The 22,478-nt window shown below is 44.0% G+C and overlaps 1 protein-coding gene across 1 annotated transcript in view; it reads left to right on the top strand.

Annotated features, from left to right (window-relative positions):
* LOC102906465 (uncharacterized) overlaps nucleotides 1-22,478 on the top strand; it is a 40,198-nt gene that overhangs the window by 2,246 nt on the left and 15,474 nt on the right. Inside the window, exons 3-4 of the mRNA XM_015991998.3 lie at nucleotides 17,362-17,618; nucleotides 17,880-18,012. Of these exons, the coding sequence (XP_015847484.1) occupies nucleotides 17,362-17,618; nucleotides 17,880-18,012 (390 nt within the window). The remainder of the gene's footprint in view (nucleotides 1-17,361; nucleotides 17,619-17,879; nucleotides 18,013-22,478) is intronic.

Raw genomic sequence — 22,478 nt, 5'->3', positions numbered from 1 at the left:
GTAGTCAGGCAGTTCTCACACTTACCCGGATCCTCCTGCCTCCGTCTCCCGAGTGTTGCGATTACAGTTAGACCATCATGCCAGGCCTCCCCCACTTATGCTTCGTAAATTATGTTTATTGTGCATGCTTGGCGGCCAGAGGACAACCTGTGAGAGTCAGTTCTCTCCCTCCTCCGTGTGGGTCCCAGAGACAGAACTCGGGTCATCAGGCTTAGCGGCAAGCGCCCTGTACCTGCTGAGCCATCTGGTGCCCCCTCTCCCTGCCGATCCCTCAGTGTAACCCCAAAACAAGAAAAGGGGGAACATCTGGATCTCAGGAAACCTCCAATAAGCTGTGGGTTTGCCTTTTTGGTAGTTTAGTTTACCGGTGCCCATGACTCCCAGTCCAAATGAAAGACCCGCAGAGAATCTCTGGTCATTATTTCGAAGATGAGGAAATCCCACCTGGGAGCTGCCACAAGGATTTAGCTAATTTAGTAGCGACCCCAGATGATCCAATTCTATCTGTCTAGTACACTATGGTACAACTGGGTTTACTGGCCAGTTTCATGGCCTTAATGGAAAATTTTCTGGAACTGAAATATCTTCTCAGAGCATATGATAGCCCTTCCATTGATGTTTTGAAGAGCACCAGAAAGGTCCACCCAGTCCTGATCTTATTGCTAGAGGATGAATCCTGAGCTGAGAGTTGGAAAGATGCAGAACAGAGATTTAGGGAAGTATTATATTTTCTCCCCATGGTGGCTTTAAATGAAGACTAGCCTATTAGGAAAAGAAACACATTACATTAAAAATAAATAATATAAGCCAAGTATACAAATAGGAACATGTCATGATGAAAACCATTGTTTTATACATTAATTAGAATTTTCAACTAAATAATACAATACAAAATGATACTGTTATTCAGTTTTTAGTGGCTGAATTATTTTCAAGTATCTCAATGCTCCTGAATGTCTGGGAATTTGAAAAGCACTTGGTGTGGTTGGATAAATAGCTCAATTGGTAGAATGCTTGCCTGGATCCTCAGGTGTGGTACACATGCCCACAATCCTAGCATTTGGGAATCAGAGGCAACTGGGTCAAAAATTCAAAGTTATTCTCAGCTATATGGTAAGTTTGAAGCCAGTCTGGGCTACATGAGACCTTGTCTCAAAACTAACAAAAACAGGACTTTGCCATTTTCAGTATTTTATAATTACTATAAACAGTATAAATTTCACATTAATAGTTGTTATGATCTTGGTTTCAATTAACTTTGCTTAACTATGAAATCATAACACAAAATGCCTGGCTTTGAGACCCAGATTTCAAGCAACATACTGCTGTGCGTAGTGGTGTCTACTTGTCATCCCAGCTGCTTGGGAGGCTGAGTCACCAGGGGGGCCACCAGAGCCCACAAATATGTAGCCATCCTGGGCAATACAGTGAGCCTGTCTCAAAAGTAAAATAAAAGGAAATAGCACATTTTCTCTGGGAGCAGGTATACCTAAGATCTAGTTTGGGTTTTAACTATAACACAGCACCGTAAAATTGTCATCTCATAGATTTCTTATAGCTCAGGTTATAGAGATGCTAGGGACTGAACCTATAGTTTTGAATCCAGCCAAGTGCTTTGCCATTGAGCTGTGTCCCGTCCTTGTACATTTAAAATCTCCCCCAGTGATGGGGATGCAGTACAGCGCCTCACAGACAGACACCAGGGGAAGGGCCCCACTACTGAGCTGCCCACTAACCCCACATTTTAATTTCTTGTCCGTTTGAGGCAGTGCCTTGCTAGCCCAGGACGACCTATAAAACTCTCTATGTCAACCAGCCTGGCCTCGTACTTGTGACAATCTTTCGGTCTCTGCTCCCCGGAATGCTGGGATGATAGTGCGCGCCACCACAGCCAGCTTGAGTTATTCTTTTCTGCATGTGTGTGTACAATGTGTGTGTATGCATGTTTCTGTGTGTGAACGTGGGAACGTACCTACTATGGTGCTCCTATGGGATCAGAGGACACCCTTGGGTGTCAGTCTCTGTTTTCTATCTTGTTTGGGGCAACGGGCTTTTATCATCTCTTCCCCTCCCAGCCTGCTCTGCCTGGTTCCTAAGCCTCCTGAATTTCCCTGTCTCTACCTCCCATTTTCCCATAGGAGCACTTGAATTACAGGCTCCTGCTACCACCTCTGGGTCTGTGTGGAGATTTGAACTCTGGTCCTTTTATCCTACCAGTGTTTTTACCCATGGAACCATCTATCCACGACCTAGAATAATCTTTTATTTACCACAAATGTAACCCATGCATGTAATGTGGTGTCAATTCCACCACAAATAATGCATCACACTTATCATTTTTGAGACAGGGTATCATGTAGCCCAGGGCTCAAACTTGCCATGTATCTGAGGGTTACCTTGAAGAATTCTGATCCTCCTGCCTCCACTTCCCAAATCCTGAGATTACAGCTGTGTGCAATGGGGAAGACTGCCCTCAAATGGCATAATAGCCTACCAGAGGATAACCTTGACTTCCTGGTCTCCTGCCCCAGTCTCCCAAGTGCCAGAATTATAGGCACTACAAACCTAGCTGTTTTTTATCCTTCTGTGACTTGATTATTTGGTTTGGTGATGGATCTGTTTTGACATATGTATAATTTTTAAATGGTTTCCACCAATTTGTGATAGTCCACTGGATTCTAAAGGATAAAACCATAAATTATTTACCCATTAAATTCCTACTTGACATTAGTGGTTCTCAATTTTTAAAAAAAAATCATTTAACTTTATTTTATATGCATTGGTGTGAGGGTGTCAGATGCCCTAGAACTGGAGTTACAGACAGTTGTGAGCTGCCATGTAGGTGCTGGGAATTGAACCTGGGTCCTCTGGAAGAGCAGCCAGTGCTCTTAACCTCTGAGTCATTTCTCCAGCCCAGTTCTCAACTTTTAAGAATGCTTTGTAATATATATAAATTATGCATAATGATAGGTTTCATTATAATGTTGCATACATGGTACATATGTATCTCATATTCATGCCCCCATTACCCTCTCTTGACCTTTCTATTTTTATCTTTTGTGTGTGTGACCCAATGAATTTCAATAGGTTTGTTTACAGGTGCATGGGCACCTTATCTGTGGTTACATCACTAAAGAAAATGTCTCTCTCTCCCCAGACATCTATATATAAATCCTTCAGATGGCAGTGGCTACCTCCTTGGAACACTTAACACCAAGGCTAACAACATGACCATTGTAGTCCCCAGTTAATGACAAAAGCCTTGAACCTGGTCTGCTGGCCAGTCCAAGTCTGCTTCTGCATGGGCATAAATTTAGGGATGCTCCCAGAAAAAATACAATTAATATCAGACTCCTTAATGGGCAGGGAGAACAGGTAGATCTCCTCCAGGGACTTGATTTTCATGTCCTTGACCAGGTGGCCCAGCTTGGTGACAGGGATCCACTCCTTGTCTTCAGCTTTACCTCTACGAGCTCCACAGCCTTGACCATGGCCATGGCCTTGACCACAACTACGGCTCATAAGACCACTGTTGAATCCTCCAGTACAACTAGGGAAGCTTCCAAGGTCTCCTAAGCCTGGGCCTCAGGGTCCTCTGGATCCTCGGGGCTCTTCCAGTGCATTGGTGTCATCTACCATCTGGATGAGTAAGAGGAGCTTTATTAATGTTATTAGTTAGGGTTGGGGTTGTAGCTCAATTGGTAGAGTGCTTGCCCAACATTCACAGAACCCTGACTTTGATACCCAGCACTGTATTAGAAAAAAATCACCAACCAATCAACCAAACAACAAAAACAGGCATGGTGGTATACTCTTACAATCATTTGGGATGTGTAGGCAGGGAGATCAAAATTCAAGGTCATTCTTGGCTGCATATGGCGTTTGATGCAAGTATGGGATACATGAGACTCTGTTTCAAAAGAATAGCCACATTTCTATCTAATTCCATGTAGTCTGTTCCTTCTCACTTCAGCATGACCAAGTTTGATTCTTGTGTGTGTGTGTGTTTATTTTTTGCATGTCCTTCCCCCTTTTCTATTAGCATAGAAGTTATACAATATATGATATTATTTTCACAGCTATAAAGCTTTTACTATTGGGGTGGATTTGATCAAAACACGTTATATGCATCTGTGAAATTCTCAAACAATAAAGACTGTGTTATACTAACACACACACACACATACACTAGCATAGTTAACTAAAATCTTTATTAGTCATTTGAATTCTTGAGCACTAAACTTTTGTACTATACTTGAGCACTATATTTTAACTTCTTTTTCTGTTCTTAATATATGTATGTCCCTTTAAAAAAAAAAAAAAGAAGAAGAAGAAGCTCCTGTGCTGAGTGTAGCGTCTCACACCTTTAATCCCAGCACTGGGGAGGCAGAGAAGCCAGGTATCTGTGAGCAAAAGGCCACCCTGGTCTACAAAGTGAGTTCCAGGACAGCCAGGGAAAAAAACCTGCTTGTATTAGTTGCTTCTCGAATGCTGCGGTAAAATCCCGCAACAGAAAGTAACTTATCCAAGAGTTTATTTTGGCTTACGATTCCGGAGGGCACGAGTCCGTCACGGTGGGGAGTAACGGCAGCAAGCAGCAGGTACGATGATGGCAGGAGCAGAAAGCTGAGCATCACATCTCAACCGCCAGCATGGAGCAGAGGTCCCACCGGAAGCGGCAAGAGGCTGTCCATTCACGAAGCCCCCCCCCCCCCCCCCCGTGCCGATCTCCCCCCCCTCCCCGCTGCTCCTCCCTGTACCGCTCCAAACAGCGCCACCTACTGGGGACCATGTGTTCAGATGCTTGAGCCCAGTGGAGGGACATTCTTTGTTCAAGCCACCAGTGTGTGTGTGTGTGTGTGTGTGTGTGTGTGTGTGTGTGTGTGTGTTCTACGTTTGCCATGTGTGTAACTGTGTGTGGTCTATGTACACATGTGCCTGTGTGACCAAGTCTGTGCATGGGCAGGTGGAAGCCTGAGGAGGGAGTCCGGTAGCCTCCCTATCACTCTCTGCCTTGTTCTTTTGAGTCAGTGTCTCTCTGAACACCAGCAACCTCAGCACTCCTGTCTCTGACCCTACCCGCCCTGGAGATAACCACTGAGCCATCCCTCCAGCACAGCCTTTGTTTTCTGCCCAGTGTCTTTATTTTCTACCTCAAGTATGACAGTTTATAGCTCACATCATTTACTGTTATTTTCTTCTTCTTTTGGTACTCCCTCCCCACTTTTTTGGTAACATTTTGTGGTTGACCTCAGACTCACAGCAATTCACCTGTTTCAGCCTCCTGGATGCTGGAATTATAGGCACTAGCCGCAGCATCTAGCATCTCTTCTCCATATTTTTTATTTTATTTTTATTTCACACTTGGTAAGTTTGTTTTCTTTCATCTTTAGAAGTTTTTTTTGTTTGTTTTGTTTTGTTTTTGTTTTGTTTTGTTTTGAGACAACCTTAGCTGTTCTTGGCTGTCCTAGAACTTGCTCTGTAGATCAGGCTGACCTTGAACTCAGAGATCCGCCCACCTCTGCCTCCTGAGTGCTGGGATTAAGGGCATATGCCACCACCACCTGCATCTATTCTTAATCTTAAAACATAAACTGGGCGTGTGATCCAAGTACTTGGGAGACAGGAGGGTCACAGTCTGAGTCCAGCTTGGGCTATATAGTTAAACCTTGTCTCAAACAAATAAACACCCAACCATAATTTAATTCAGTATGATATACTAGATGACAGTTCCGATATTTCATTGATTTTTAGGAAACACTGTTACTTTATGCATTATTGTAAATTTAAAAGTATGTTTCCAGCTAAGTATGAACAATACAAGCTGTCTCTACTTTAAGATACCCACCCCAACTGCCCAGATAAGAAAATGTGGGTGGCTGGAGAGATAGTTCACTTGGTAAACCGCTTGTATCGTAAATATGAGGACCTGAGATCAGTTTCTGGCATCCACATGAAACCCACAGGCACAGCCAAATGTGTCTATAATCCCAGCACTGTAGAGGCAGGCACAGGCAGATCCCTATTGGATGAGCAACAAGCCAGTGAGAGACATGTCAAAAAACAAGGCGGACAGTACCTACGGAAACACACACATACACACACACACACACAGGAAAATATTAAAATGTATGCTTCTTGGAATGGACGGAAGATGTTACATTTTTCTTAGTGCATTAAAGATCCCATTCTGCTGCTTTCCAGTTTCAGTGTTATTAGTGAGGGATCACTTTGATTGTTGTGTGTAATTGTCTGTCTCAGGTCTAGGCTGCTCTCAAATGCAACACACAGCTGAGAATAACTTTGAATGTCTCTCATTTTTCTACCTCCCCCTCCTGAGTGCTAGGATAGCAGTGTGTGCCACCATGCCTGGTTTCCATTATCTATCCTTTCTTCCTTTCCTTTTCTTTTTAGAAGCTACTTTAAAGAAAAAATATTTATTTTACATGTGTGTGTGTGTCTGTCTGTCTGTCTATCCGAGTCCACACATGAGTGAATACAAGTGGCCTCGGAGGCCAGACAAGGAAGTTAGATCTCTTATAAATAGAATTACAGGTGGTTGTGAACCACCCCACTCGGGTGCTGGAAACTGAACTCCAATCCTCTGGAAGAGCAGCAAGTGCTCTTAATCTCTCTCTAGCCCCTAAAAACTACTTCCCTCTTCTTTTTCTCTTTAGATGTATTTTATGTGCATGAGTATTTTGCTTTCATGTGTGTATTTTCACCACATGTGTGCCTGGTGCTGTTGGAGGTCAGAAGAGGTTATTTGATCCCCTAGAACTGGAGTTACAAATGGTTGTGAGTCACCACGTAGGGGCTGGGAATTGAACCTATGTCTTCTGCAAGAGCCGCAAGCACTCTAAACTGTTGAGCTACCTCTCCAGAAACTATTTTTTTAAATACTTACTGTGTATGTATTGGCGTGTAAGTGTGTGTGGTGTATGTACACATATGTGTACATCTCTGTGCATCTTCACATGTTCTTGGAGGTCAGAAGAGCAGTTGGGTATCATACCTCCTTCATTCTCCTCTATCCTATTCCTTTGAGGCAGGGTCACTCCTTAAACTTGGAGCTCCTGGTTTTTGTTGTTGTTATTTTGTCTGGGCTGGCAGACAGCAAGCCTCAGAAATCCTCCTGTCTCCACCCCCACCTGCCCAGTGCAGGCTACAGGTGTGTTCAGGATTGTGATTTGTCACAAGGCTGCAGGAGTCTGAACTCCTGACTCCGAGCTTTGCAGCAAGCCCTTTTTTCCTCTAAGCCCTCTCTCCGGCCCTCTATAGCGTTATTAGATACACGTGGAAATTTCTCCAGGGGTTTTCTTGATTCCTGTACTCTCAGAGATCACAACACACAATTCAGACAGGCTGCATTTGCTTCTTAGAAATAGGAACTATTGACAGGTAAGTGTTAAGGTTAGAAGAACGTAAAGCGGCTTTCTAGGTCAGTGTGATACTCGCTATTTTCCTGGAAACTGTTGGGTCTACTAGGGCCGAACCTCAGATCTATTATCTTAAAGTGGAGTCCCGTTTGCCACTACTTGTTGTAAGCGTTTGTGTGGGCTGTATTGCGTGGGCTGTAACATTTGTGGGTTGTTTTTTTTCTTTTAAAGATTTATATATTTATTATGTACACAGTGTTCTGCCTGCATGTATGCCTGCAGGCCAGAAGAGGGCACCAGATCTCATTACAGATGGTTGTGAGCCACCATGTGGTTGCTGGGAATTGAGCTCAAGACCTTTGAAAGAGCAGCCAGTGCTCTTAGCCTCTGAGCCATCTCTCCAGCCCCACATTTGTGGCTTTTGATCTGCAGGGCGCTGTAACATTTGTGGGTTTTGGTCTGCAGGGCACATGCTTAGTTAACTGGCCATTTCTCGTGATAGGCCTGTTTTGATCCACCTCTTGAAGTGGGTCCTACCAGGAACCCAGTCATATACAACATAAAGGCAGCGGACCCAGTCCGCCCTGACCTTGCCAGCTTGCTGGTGAAAAACAAGACTCTTTTAGTCGAGGTATATGGCTTAGGAAAACAAAACTGAGGAATTACATCTTCCGCGAACGGTTAGGAGAGACATTTCTGCTGATGGCACAAGGCATTATCTTAACCCGGTTTCCTTCCTTCCACATCGAACCCTCTCATCAGGGGAGCACAGTTGAGATTCATGTCTGCCTTTGGCACTCCTGTGGAGGATGGTGCCTAGTTCAGGGCTTCTGGGTTGACAGGCAGCTTTGGAAGTCAGTATACTGCTTGTGGGATTTCATGCTCAAAACTTAGGACATAGAGCCTGGAGAGATGGCTCAGCAGTGAAGAGCATTGACTGCCCTTCCAGAGGTCCTGAGTTCAATTCCCAATGCCACATGGTGGCTCACAACCACCTGTAACTCCAGTTCCTGGGGATCTGACCCCCCACTTCTGGCCAAGACACCAGGCAGGCACCAGACCTACATGTGGTATGCAGATATACATGCAGACAAATCACACATAGACACAAAGTAAAAAATTTTTTAAAGTAAATAAAAATTTGTGGCATAATAATAAATACATGTAAGCATCTCTGTCTCTGTGTCTGTCTCTCTGTGTGTGTGTCTCTCTCTCTCTCTCCTGTTGTGTGTGTGTGTGTGTGTGTGTCCTGAGTTCAATCCCCAGGACCCACAGAATGGAAGAGAAAACCAACTCTGATTACCACATGCCACACACACAAATTGTTATAATACTTTTCTAAAAAAGGACATCAGCCATAGTGGATTAGTATTTTTTACTAATTAAACCACCTTTAAAAAATTATTTAACTTTATTTTATGTGCATTGATGTGAAGGTGTCAGATCCCCTGGAACTGGAGTTACAGACAGTTGTAAGCTGCGGTGTGGGTGCTGGGAATTGAACTGGGGTCCTCTGGAGGAGCAGCTGGTTCTCTTAACCACTGAGCCATCTTCCCAGCCCCTGATTAGGGACCACCTTAATGATCAAAAAACTTTTTTTTTTGAGGTAAGATTTCTCTGTGTAACAGCCCTGACTGTCCTGTAACTCACTTTGTAGACCAGGCTAGCCTCATACTCACAGAGATCTGCCTACATCTGCCGCCTGAGGCTAAAGGCATGAGCCACCACACCTGGCTAAATTAACTACTTAAATTAGAAATATAGTCACTCCAGGCAGTGGTGGCCCATGCCTTTAATCCCAGCACTCTGGAGGCAGAGGCAGGTGGATCTCTGTGAGTTCGAGGCCTGGTCTACAGAGCAAGATCCAGGACAGTCACCAAAACTACACAGAGAAACCCTGTCGAGAGAGAGAGAGAGAGAGAGAGAGAGAGAGAGAGAGAGAGAGAGAGAGAGAGAGAGAGAGAAATATAGTCACATTATGAGGTATTGGGGATTACAACTTCAACATACTAACTTGGGGTACACTCTATTCATTCCTTTTCTGCCAAGATTCTTAGTAAAGTTACTAACTTTACTCTAAGTTCGTCTCTGCTCTCTCATCTACCAATAGCTTGATTCCAGATTTCACTTAAGGAGACACAATATTAGCAAGGAGGGGCTAGGGTTGTCACTCGGCTGGTAGAGTGCTTGCCTTTCCTGTGCAAGGCCTAGATTCGATGCCCAGCCCCACCAAAAATGTACATGTGTATATAGTTCTATGTGTACCGATTTCTATGTGTATTTAGTATTCCTTTCTATTTTCTATTTTACATTTTATAAATACATTTGCCTCTGTGTGGGATGGTACATACTTGTGACTCCAGCATTAGGAGACTGAAAAAGGACAAGCCAATTTGAGGGCAGCCTGGGTTCCATGAGACCTTGTCTCAAAAAACAAAAACAAACCAGGGAGGTGTCTTCATTGGTCAAGCGTTTGTCATGCAAGTGTGAAGAACGGAGTTTGGATCCTTAGAACCCCTTTCAAAAGCCAGGCGCTGTGGTGTGCACCTGTAATCCCCGGGCCAGGGGGCAGAGAGAGGGGCACCCTGGGGGTGTGCTAGCCAAACAGTGAGATCCAGGTTCAATGAGAGACCTTGTTTAAAAGATTAAGGTGAAAGGCCCCGTGGTTTAGCCGGCAGAGGCTCCTAACAGTGCGAGCCTGGCCACTTAAGTGTGATCTCCAGAATCCATGTGTATTACTTACCTTTTTGTTGCTGTGATAAAATGCCATGAGCAAACACAACTTAAGGATTTATTTTAGTTTGCAGTTTCAGAGGACTAGATGTCCACAGTGACAGGAAAGGCATGTGGCAGGCGCCGGGCGCCGAGAGTCACATCTCAACAGCAGATGGGAGGCAGATGTCAAACAGGAAGTGCAGGGAAGCTCTAGCGTTTCAAAGCCCGCCCCCAGTGACGTACTTCCTCCAGCAAGGCTCTACCTCCTAAAGGTTCCGTAACCTCCCCGAACAGCACCACTGAAGCGGGGTCCAATGTTCAGATATGTGAGCCTTAGGGGCATTTCTCATTCAAACCACAGTACCATGTAAAGATGGAGAAGGAAAGACTTCACAGAATGGCCCTCCGACTTCTACACATCCGTATGTCACGGCATGTGCACACACACATGCACACACACACAAAGATAGTAACAATAACAATAATGATAATAAAATTTTAAAACACAAAGTGAAGAGCAATTGAGTTGAGAAAGACAGATGACATTGACTTCTGACCTCTACAACATACACACTTGTGCATACCCACCACATACACATGAACATATGAACATGAGTGTGTATGATACACACACACACACACACACACCCCAAACTCAAACAAATATCTATATGTTACTCTAGTTTACTCTCTTCTTATACCTGGCTGGCCTTGAACTCACAGAGATCCACCTGCCTCTGCCTACTGAGTGCTGGGATTGAAGGTGTGTGCCACCATGCCTGGCTCTAATTTGTTTTCTATTGCTGTGATAAACATCATGACCAAAAGCAATCTGGGGAGGAAAGGGTTGATTTCGTGTTAGAGATCCTAAGTCCATCATGAAGGGAAGGCAGGGCAGGAACCGGAAGGCAAGAACTGAATCAGAGACCATAGAGGAGTGCTGGTTTTTGTTTGTTTTGTTTTTCGAGACAGGGTTTCTCTATGTAGCTTTGCGCCTTTCCTGGAACTCACTTGGTACCCCAGGCTGGCCTCGAACTCACAGAGTTCTGCCTCCTGGCTCTGCCTCCTGAGTGCTGGGATTAAAGGCGTGCGCCACCACCGCCCGGTAGAGGAGTGCTGTTTACTGACTTGCTCTCCATGACCTGCTCAGCCTGCTTTTTTCTACAGGGGTGACACTGCCCCCAGGGAGCTGGGCCCTCCGACATCAATTATTCGTCAAGAAATGCCCCCACGCACTTGCCTACGGGCAGTCTAACGGAGGAATTTCTTCAGATGACTCTAGCTCGTGTCCAGTTGACAAAATAATCAGCGCATAGGTTTTTCCATATCACCATTATAATTAATAACACAGTAAATGGGCTGCCAAGATGTTAGAACAAGCCAGACTTAAAATATAACCTATTTGTCAAGTTTGATAAGGCGCCAGGAGGAAAGGCTCCCGAGAGATCAGATTTCCTGCAGCATGGGGTAGACTCCTTGTTTGTTCTGGATAGGAAGTGAGTAAAACAAAGACAGACTTGAGATGAGGAGAGCGAGCGAGCAGAGCGATGGGGAGAGGGGAGGAAGGCATGCTTGCACAAAGGGACATTAGTAAAGATCTGCCTTCAGGATCCAGGACTTCTCTCCGCCCAACAGGCCGTGGCACGCACCACAGTAACAGGGAGGTGGCGAGAACGTGCAGCGTCATCCTTCTTCTCTACAGTGTGACTTAATAATGACACTTGAAAAGTCTGGGGTTCTGGTAGATTGGACTGGATGCAATTATTATTAGCAGTAGTAGTAAGTTGGTGTGTGTGTGTGTGTGTGTGTGTGTGTGTGTGTGTGTGTGTGTGTGTGTGTATTCATCCACTGGTGTATGTAAGGCAAACACTCTATTTTAACTGAACCACATTCTGTGAATATAGACGTCTATGCTCACTGTTTAAGATAGGTTCTTGCTATGTAGCTCAAGCTGGCCTTGAAGTTACAATCCTCCTGCTTCAGTTCCCGAGTGCTGGAGAGAGTCAGTTCTCTCCTTCCACCATGTAGGTCCTGGGGACACTGCTTAGGTTACTGAGCTTGGCAGCAAATGCCTTTATCTGAGGAGCCATCTTTCTGACCCTTAAAAAGCTTTTTAAACCAAACTGCCAAGAAAGGTTTGTGGGTACCTTGCTTAAAGAAAATATGTAAATCATTTTCAAGAATTTCAAAGATTTTCTTTGGTTGTTTTGAGATGGCGTCTCACTATGTGGTCCTGGCTAGCCTTGAACTCGTGGATTCAGTTGATTCTCCTTTTTAGGTTCCCAAGTAGTTCAGATAACAGCCATGTACCACAGTGCCTGGCTCTCTACACTATCACACCTGACTTTCAAAGTATTGTTTTTTGAAGCTACTCTCTGTGGACATATAAACATCTAAAGGGTTCTGGTGGGGCCATTTTGATATGGTTTCAGATCCCATATCCATTAAAAAGTGTTCCAGCTAGGTGAGGTGATGTGCACTTGTAAGCCCAGTGTTCAGGAGGGTTCAGGAGGGGGATTACTTCAGAGGCTAGCCTGGTCTACATAGGGCCTATGGAGGTAACTCAGTAGTAAGGTGCATGCTGGGCAATATGCAAGTCTCTGAGTTTGATCTCCAACTACAGCCCCCCCCCCCAAGAAGTATTTTATGACTCCCATTGGCATTTTCTAATTTAATAATATCAAGGCCAGAGCCAGAGAAATGGTTCACTGGGTGAAGGTGCCTGTTGTCAAGACTGACAACCTGAGTTTGATCCCCAGGACGCACGTGGTGGAAAGAGAGACCCAACTCCTGCAGGTTGTCCTCTGAGCTCTGTGGATGTTCCATGGCAGGTACCTCCCAACCCCCGCCCCACCCCACACACAAATAAATAAATTAGTTTAAAAAGTAAAAAAATGCAAGCCAGGCATGGTTGCATACTCCTATAGAGCTGATACTCAGAAGGCTGAGTAAATAAGATGCCAAGTGTAAGATCAGCCTGGATTGCCTAATGAGACCTTGTCTCAAAATAAAAATTTCGTGGCAGTTATTATTATATGGTATCCTCATGTTAATGTTATAAAAGGAAGTGTAGTGGTTCCAACAAGATACCTGAGCCTCAGCGTGAGTCATCTTTGCCTTCCTCAGCCACCTACCATTTAGTGCCAAAGGGACCCAATTGTCTTGATAAGGCAGTTTTCCTCTTCACCACATGCATTTCAATTTTTTTTATTATAATTAACCTTATCTCTTTGTATAACATACAAAAATAATTGCAATGTGTTTCTGTCCTATAACGGAGAAACAGGTGCAAGAGATCTATATTTGGGTGAGGCCAGATATAGAAGGGATAAATACGAGCCTATTCAGTTGGTGATCATGTGGACTAGTTCAGGGAATATGGTATTGATATAAAACTCTTGCATAGGTGGGCTGCAGTGATAATGAGTTAAGAAGTCACTGGTAACATAGAAAGTTGAGTATTGGAAGTTGAATACAAATTCAATGTGTTTTAAAGATTTATCTTTGTTTTATGTGTATGAGTGTTGGCCTGCATGCATCTCTGGCCAAAAGAGGATGTCAGGTCCTCTGCAACTGGAGTTACAGACAACTGTGAGCTGTCATGTGGTACTGGGTGCTGGGTGCTGGAAACCAAGCCTGGGTCTTCTGCAAGATTAACGGGTGCTTTTACCCTGTGTGCAAGGAGGCAGACTTCCTGAATAAAACAGGGGACTCTACTGAGTGAAAGGCCAGGCAAGAAGGAGACTATGGCAGGTCTGTGGACCACATCCAGTCTGTCTCTAACCTGACACAGCTCTAGGTGTCCCCACTGTCATGTTTCCCTTCAGCCCCTCAGGACTGTCCCAAAGAAGACCATCAGCACAGCGGCCCACTGCAGTTGCTGAGTGCAGCTCAGTGCAGCAAGGAATGCATCCAGGTCTCCGAAAGTCACTTTCTTGCCATCACATGTCTACTTTTGAAGCTGTACTGTCTAGGATGTCAGTGGCATTCTCCTGGGCTGTAATGAAGTCACTGTTGATCTGGCGCTTGCTTTCCCTTTACCCCCATAGACTTGGTGTGTTTTTTTTTTTTTTTGTTTGTTTGTTTTGTTTTGTTTTTTCAAGACAGGGTTTCTCTGTGTACTTTTTGGAGCCTTTCCTGGAACTCACTCTGTAGCCCAGGCTGGCCTCGAGCTCACAGACATCCGCCTGCCTCTGCCTCCGGAGTGCTGGGATTAAAGGCGTGCGCCACCACCGCCCGCCAAGCTTGGTGTTCTACACAAGGGATGCAAGACCATGTTCAGTGTCACTCATACTGGCCATAAGCAACCCCACCACAGACTGGGATCGGATGCAATGCACATTCTTTTTTTTTTTTTTTTGGTTTTCCGAGACAGGGTTTCTCTGTGTAGCTTTGCGCCTTTCCTGGAACTCACTTGGTAGCCCAGGCTGGCCTCGAACTCACAAAGATCCGCCTGCCTCTGCCTCCCGAGTGCTGGGATTAAAGGCGTGCGCCACCAACGCCCGGCTGCAATGCACATTCTTCTAGCGCCTTCCACAAATGCTGGCCCCGCCTAGACGTGAAGTTTCACAGGCTGCAAAGGCATTCACTGTCGATCCTAAACGAGGCATGTATTGTATTTACTAGCAACCCCAGAGATGTTGGTTGGGTCAAGCACCTCTAACCCCATGAATGGGGTCTGCAACTCTGACTAGGAGTGGTGAGGGAGTGAAGACATGACGGACACACAGACATACAGACAGAACAGCTGAGGTCAGGTAGCTGTGCATGCTCTAAGGGAGCCGCACCTCTTACCACAACAGTCTGAAGCCTCGGGGAGTTTATTACCTACAGCACTGGGGGAGGATTTAGCTGGTCCCCATGGGTTTTTGTAGTGGAGCATCCTCTCAGGCAGTAAACATCCAGAGGGATGAAGCTGCTGCACTTGCTAATTTTTAACACACTGGTCAATTCTTCATAAACACTCCGAGGACAGAGCAAGGCTTTGCCTCCTTCCTGAACCTGGGGTGGGTCTGATTCCTTGCTCCTTGGCATGGCGGGCTCATCAAACAATGCGCACTCACTCAGAACTTCTGTAGCTCAGGATGTCACTTGTTCCCTACAGTCAAGCGTCTATGGAAGAGAAACACAAAGCAACTATGGAATATACATTTCCAGTCTGCAAATACAGCGGGGACCAGATCTAGCTGTGGCAGGGTGTCTGGGAGCCCTGAGGTGTAGATCCGGACAACCAATGGGGAACAAAATGATGGTGATCCCTTTCTCACATGCTTGCCTGCAGGAAGTAGGCTGGAGCTCTGACCAGGTATGGCTGGTGGAGCTCAGCGATCATGTGCGTGTGAGCCCGTGGCTGTTTACTAAGTCATGGCCCTTCCTGTCTTGGGAGAGAGGAGAGATGCCTCAGTAGTCAGCCTGTGCTGTGGTTGTCCTCTGGGTTGCCTGTGGTTCTGGGCTCTGCAGGCCTGAGCTTCTCAGGCCTTGGAGAACTAGTCAGCAGCATGTGTAATGCTCTGTCAGGATGGTGCGCCTCAGAGGAAGAGCCCTGAAAACGGACGGGTAGATTCATCCCAGCATGTAGACCTTTGAACCAGTGAAATCCAGTACCAAATCAATGTTTGGAAAACCTAACTAGACGCAGCTGGATTTCAACCCCGGCATCAGTGGCTGATGAGTCAAGGTCATTAAACATTTTCATTTGGAACTGAGCACAAGTTTAGACCTGTCACTGTGGCCTTATTTATTGTTTGTTTGCCTTATTATTATTATTACCATTATCATTATTATTATCGACAGGCTTTCACTATGTAGACCTGTCTGGCCTTGGACACTTCTGACCTTCCTGCTGGTGTGGGCCACCACACGCCCCTGGTCTCCTTCTTCCTAAACTGACCTCTGTTCCTCTTGGACTTGCTTCTTCTCTAATAAACCATCTCTCTTGTTTCTCTTCAGAACTTTATGACCTCTCCTCCCCTTTATCTGTCTTTTAAAAATATTTTTAAATTTTATTTTATTACTTTGTGTATATAAATGTTTGCATGCGTGCACACGTCTGTGTGCCACATGCATATGTGGTGCCCATGGGGGCCTGAAGAGGGTGTCAGTTTCCTAACTGGAGTTAGAGATGGTTGAGAGACAACATGTGGATGCTGAGAATTGAACCTGGGTCCTCTGGGAGTACAATCAGCTGCTGTGGATATTGCTCTGCATGCTGTGAATGTGTTGCTCTGATTGGTTAATAAATAAAATGCTGACTGGCCAGTAGCCAGGCAGAAAGCAGAGGTGGGACAAAGAGAGAGGAAAATTCTGGGAATAGGAAGGCTGAGTCAGATGCTGGAAGATATAAAGATACCGGCAAGCCACAAGCCACGTGGCAAGGTATAGATTTATAGAAATGGGTTAATTTAAGATGTAAGATCTAGCTAGAAAGAAGCCTGAGCCATTAGGCCATACAGTTTAATTAATATAAGCCTCTGTGTGTTTACTTGGGTCCAAGCAGTTGCAGGACTGGTGGGTGAGAGAGATTTGTCCTGACCACGGGCCAGGCAGGACCAGGAAAACTTCAACTTCAATCAGCACTTTTAACTACCAAGCCATCTCTCTCCTTTATGTCTTAAAATACAGCTAACCTATTTATTTGCTTATTTATTTATTATCTATCTATCTATCTATCTATCTATCTATCTATCTATCTATCTATCTACTTATTTATTTGAGACAGAGTTTCTCTACATAGTCCTGGCTGTCCTGGAACTCATCATGTAGACCAGGCTAGCCTTGAAGTCACAAAGATCTGCCTGCCTCTGCCACCCAAGAGCTGGGATTAAAGATGTGCACCTTTTTAATCTTTGCTCTTCCTCTGGATTCTCCCCCTCTATTTTTCCCACCAGCACAAATAAGATCGGAAACCAAGTCAGGCCTGTGAACATGCCTGTGAGCCACACACCAGAAAGCAAGCCATCTAAGGCTAAAGCATTGCCCCTTTCTGACTGAAATCTCCAAATCCATCATTCCTGTAGTTAGGAGTTAGGGAAATGTAAAGGCTCAGTCAGTTTTCATGTTGGTAAACTATTTATTTCAAACATACAGTGCTATTGTATTTTGTCTTCAAGGGCTTTTAAACAGTAAGATATACTATTAAGGAATAGGTTTGAAAGGCTTCATTTTATTCTCTAGTGATATATAACTTATATTCACAGTAACTTAATATCACGAATGTTTAAAAGCAAGGTTAGTTTTTTTTAAGTAATACTTTCTATCTCCTCATTAGCTGAGAAATATTCAAAACAAGATTTTCATAAAAGAAACTTCATTGCAAGAAATGAAGACTGAGTTAGAGAGTTACAAAGAAAGTAACGCCCAGCAGTCGCTACAGATAATGTCCCTGAGAGATGACGTCAAGAACCTCCAGGACCTTATTGCTTCTCTAATGAAAGCTAAGATTTTGAAAAACACAAATTCTCAGAATATTGAAAGAGGCAACTGGGACCTAACTGAGCGAGTTACAGACCTCGAGAACCGCCTAAGGTAAGATTTCCTGGTCTGTTTTCTAACATACCTTTAATCTTATGTTTTCAGGTCATATATAAACCTATAGTCCTGATCAGATTTGAGGGTGTGCTAGTTAGATATTTTTTTTTCCAAACTTGATACAAGAGTATCATAATTTGGGAAAAGGGAACATCAGTTGCACAGAGAAACCGTGTCAGAAATGTATATGTATTTAGTCATTTTGAAAACTGGTCCATCTGGTTTCATTGCATTGTTGACCACCGCTGTCCTACACAGAGAACATCTGGTGGAGAGAGAGAGGATGGGGCGAAGGGCAGAGCTGGAGAAGAGGTGGCCTTGCTCCAGCAGATTCTCTCCTTGTCCGAATCTGAAAGGACCAGAAGATTCCTTGGATATTTTCCCCGTGAAGGTGAGAATGAGCTGATTGTTGCCCCAGGAGAAAAGGATGAGTTTGGGGCAGGGTGCCCGTTCTCTTGTGAGTGGAAAATCTAAAGAAGCATGGTAGACCAGACGCCAGTGGTGGAGGGTCTGCATGGAGGACTGGAAGGTGATTTTACAGAAAGATGAGGAGGAGAGGAGTGGAGCCGAGTAACAACTGGTGAGGAGAGAAGAAGAGGAAGTGAGATGTCGGAGCAGTCCACTTCTTGTTACTGTCTGAATACATTGGGCTCCGTGTCTCCGGATGCTGAGGACCAGGCACCAGAATCACAAACTAAGGTGTTGTTGGGTTGTCAACTTTGGTCGTTGACAAGGGCATTATGGATTCCAGGAGGAAGCACACATGAAAGAGAAGGGGAGGCCAACCGTTGTCAAGAGAGCTGTGAAAGTTTACCGTGAGCTTCTTCGACCATCACAGTTGATTACACAATCAGAATGTAAAACAAGGACCTGTGTGACCCAGTTAATGTGAGAGATCCCAGTAGAAAAAAGTCAAGGACCAAAGAGATGGACCACAGCAATTAAGAATACTTACTGTGCAAGCACCAGGGACAGACTCTGGATCCTAACACCTGTTAACAAGCTGGCATGGCCAGGCATGCCTGTATCTCCGGCATGTAAGGGACCAGCGACAGGATGGTCTCTGTGATTTTCTGGCTGTCAGGTTCAGCAGAGACCCTCCTCAAGGAATAAAGCAGAGATTGATAGAGAGGGACATCTGACACCTCCCTCTAGCCTCTGTACCTTCCCTTGAGTGCACAGGTATAGCACTAATCTAATTGGTCTTATTAGTAACCAGGAGCCAGATATCAGGGTAAATGCTGAAAGATTAGAGAGACAAAAGAACAAGCTACAGCCACCTTTCACCTCACCAACTCCTCAGTCGAAAACGATCAGTTTCTGTCTCCTCCACCTTATATTCCTTTCTCTGCCATATCACTTTCTGTCTCAACCTTCCTAGTGCTGGGATTAAAGGTGTGTGTGCTTCCCAAGTACTGGGAGTAAAGGCATGAGGTCCCAAGTTCTAGGATTAAAGGTGTGTGCTTTTGTACAAGATGAGAGGGACCAGCCTTAATATTTTACATCCCAGGGGCTCAGGAGAGAGAACTACGAACGGCGAGGACTGTTTTCGGGAAATAGAATCTCAGCACACCGAGCTCTGTAGTCCACTTGCTTTAATTTTTCTGGCATAATATCCTGTATACCCAGCTTCAGTTCTGTTCTCATGCCTTGCTCCTTTTTTGCCTGATTTCTCTCTATACTTATCTATTGCTCCTTCTAAGTTCTATCTTAATTCTCTCGTCTTAATTCTGCCTCATCTAGGTCCTTTTCACCTTGTTCTTACCCAGCTAGTACTTCCCCATCTGGCTCTTCCTCATCTTCCATCTCATTCCTCTAGTACTCTCTTCTAGCCCTACAACCTGGTTCTTCCCCATCTCAGTTTGTTCCTCTCAAGTTCTTACCCATCTAGTTCTTCCACTCTCTTTTCTCCGTCCTCTCGTGTCCTGGGAGTCCGGGTATATATACACTTACAAGCAGTATTCCCTTAGCAGTGCAAAACCAGGCTTCCAGGGTCAAATGGAGAGGTAATAAGAATCATATAGAGGGGTAATAACCATTAATTATCATTTACAACCCCAAAGGGAAGTGACCAATGGGGAATGAATTAACTAAAGGCTAAATTCGGGTAATATCCAAGAAGAGGGATCTTATGTGCTCAACTATAACCTCAAACGTGATTGGTAGAAAATGTTAATCTATAAGTTGCTAGGTCAATGGGAGAAAATAAAACTGCCTTTTTTGTTTCTGTGGCTCCTATCTGTCCAAGCTATCTGCCCGCCATTTTTTCTGCAGGGTGGGGGAAAGTGTGCTTGGTCGCTAGGCAACCTGTGTACAGCTAGATGCCTCTGGTGATAGTTGAAGGGAGATCTGGAACTGGAGGTAAGATTTGGGAAAGGAGGAAGTTAAGCTTAATTGGCACATCCGCCAGGCCTTCTCAAATGGGTAGCCTGGATGCTTAAGTCTGTTCTTAGAGAGTACAGAGGTATCTCTGATAAGGTACTTTCCTCCACCTGGGGATGGTCCTGGCCAGATGCTGCCAATGACGATAATTACAGGGAGGCTTGAACTGGAGCTCTGGCTGAGCATAGCTGTCAGCGCAGGTTATCTAAATATTCCTTTAGTAGAGGGGAAACGGTGCCCAATAAATGATGGAAAAGCTACAATAGCACACAAGAAACTCATAGCAGAAAATGGCTGATAATCAAAAGCCAAATGTCACCAAGGCTCCTTGAACCTTAGCTTGACCTCTGGAAGGCCCTTGGCTACTTCTAGGTATTAGCTTTGTCATAATCAGCTGAAATCCTACTTTGTATAGTTTTGCGGCTTGCAGCAGTAAGCCACCACTGCCTGGCCTCTATGTTTAATCTGGCAGCTAGCTCTGTTCTCTGATCTTCAGGCAAATTTTATTTGTTAGAGTATGAACAAAATATCACCATATTTCCCTTTTTTTGTCTAAAATAATAAGAGGTTATAGCAAATATAAGAAAAGCTATATACAATAAGTACAATAACTATATTTAATATATAAGGCAATAATTATATCAATAATGTCTAGTCCATTAACATTTGACAAATTCAAAAAAATATTCCATTATTTATCCTATTTTGGTGTGTCCAAAGTGTTGTACCTAGTTCACTTTTTATCCTAGCTTGTTTTACCAACCCAAAATTATCTTCTGATGTCTTTCAAACTTATACACTTTACACCTCTTTAGTGAGGTTCTTTTTTGAATTTGTTAACCAAGAAAACTATAACTATCTAGTCTTCAACTCCCTCAGAGACCCGAGAAGGAAATAATATTAACTGAGTAAGCAGGAAGTGCAAGCAAGCGACTTCCAAAAAATGTGAGAAATGACAGAAACAGCTGGCTTCCTGCAGAGACACCTAAGGTTCTTCTGCAGCATTGAGGCATCCATTTTCAGCCTACAGGTCTAGCATATCTAACAGACTTATCTGTAGCCAGAAGTTTTCCTGTGCCCTGGCCTGCAGGTGGTCAGGACAAATCTCTCCCACTCACGTCCCCCAAGTAAACACACAGAGGCTTATATTAATTATAACTGCATGGCCATGGCTCAAGTCTTTTGCTAGCTAACTCTTATATCTTAAATTAGCTCATAACTATTAATCTATGTATCACCACATATTCCATGGCTTTACCTGCATCCCATTACATGTTGCTCCTTGGGCAGCTCACTGGCGACTCTCCCCACCTTCTTCCTGTCTTTCTTTTTGAATTTTTTGCCTGCCTCTAAGCTGCCTTGCCATAGGCCAAACGGCTTTATTTATCAACCAATCAGAACATCATATATTCGAAGCATACAGAAAGACATTCCCTCATCACTTATCTGTGAAGCAGAATTTTCTGAAGGGCTGTCCTACCTTGTCTTGGCAAAGTTCAGCTGTCCTTTTGTGTCCTGCTTGTCCCATTTGGACAGCATACTGTCAAGAGTTGAGGCAAGGCCATTTTCTTGCCCAGTGGCTAACTTTTGCCACAAAGAAAGTAAACTCCATCTTCTCTGAAGTGCAGCCAGGAGCAGACACGTCTCATTGTCATAAAAAAAAAAAAAAAGAACCTATGTTATTAAAACATCCTAAATGTCATATTCTGTAGATCTCTGAAGTGTTTAAAGACCACCTGTCTATCTAAAATATATCTCTGTTTGACCTTGAAAACATACCTAATACAACTACAAGTTCAATTGTAGTAGGTGACTAATTACTAACCTGTATTTCCTTATTATCCTAAATAGTTGGTAGTAATAACTTTTAAGGACTAGAAATTTGCATTACATTGTTAAATGAGTTGCATAGGTACAATACCTTGAACAAGAGTAGAAATGTATGTACAGTATGTTCTAACAAAATTCTCAAATTAGTATCAATATACAAAATTTGTATACAATATACAAAAATCCAATCCAATGTAAAATATTTAAAACTAATAGTTGCTTTTTAAAAGTAGATTCAATAATCTACCTTTTTTTTTTTTTTTTTTCAAGACAGAGTTCCTCTGTGTAGTTTTGGTGCCTATCCTGGATCTTGCTCTATAGACCAGGCTGGCCTCGAACTCACAGAGATCTGCCTGGCTCTGCTTCCTGAGTGCTGGGATTAAAGGCGTGCACCATGGCCACCCAGCAATAATCTACCCTTTTATCCCATCACACAGGCACATACACACACACAGCTGTGTACATCTGTACAGTCATGTGTGTGTAGTGCACACACACATTCAGCAACTACTTTCAAAATAACTTTGATTTTTATCTGCATCTCAAGTAATTGGTTTTAACACTTACCCCCTTTGAGCTTTTGTAACGAATCTCTCATTTCTAAAAAAAAAAAAAAAAAAAAAAAATCTCCAAGAATTGGGATTC

Source organism: Peromyscus maniculatus, chromosome 14 (genome assembly GCF_049852395.1).
Source record: "Peromyscus maniculatus bairdii isolate BWxNUB_F1_BW_parent chromosome 14, HU_Pman_BW_mat_3.1, whole genome shotgun sequence".
In the NCBI taxonomy this organism is placed as follows: domain Eukaryota; kingdom Metazoa; phylum Chordata; class Mammalia; order Rodentia; family Cricetidae; genus Peromyscus; species Peromyscus maniculatus.
This window is presented reverse-complemented; position numbering and strand designations above follow the sequence as displayed.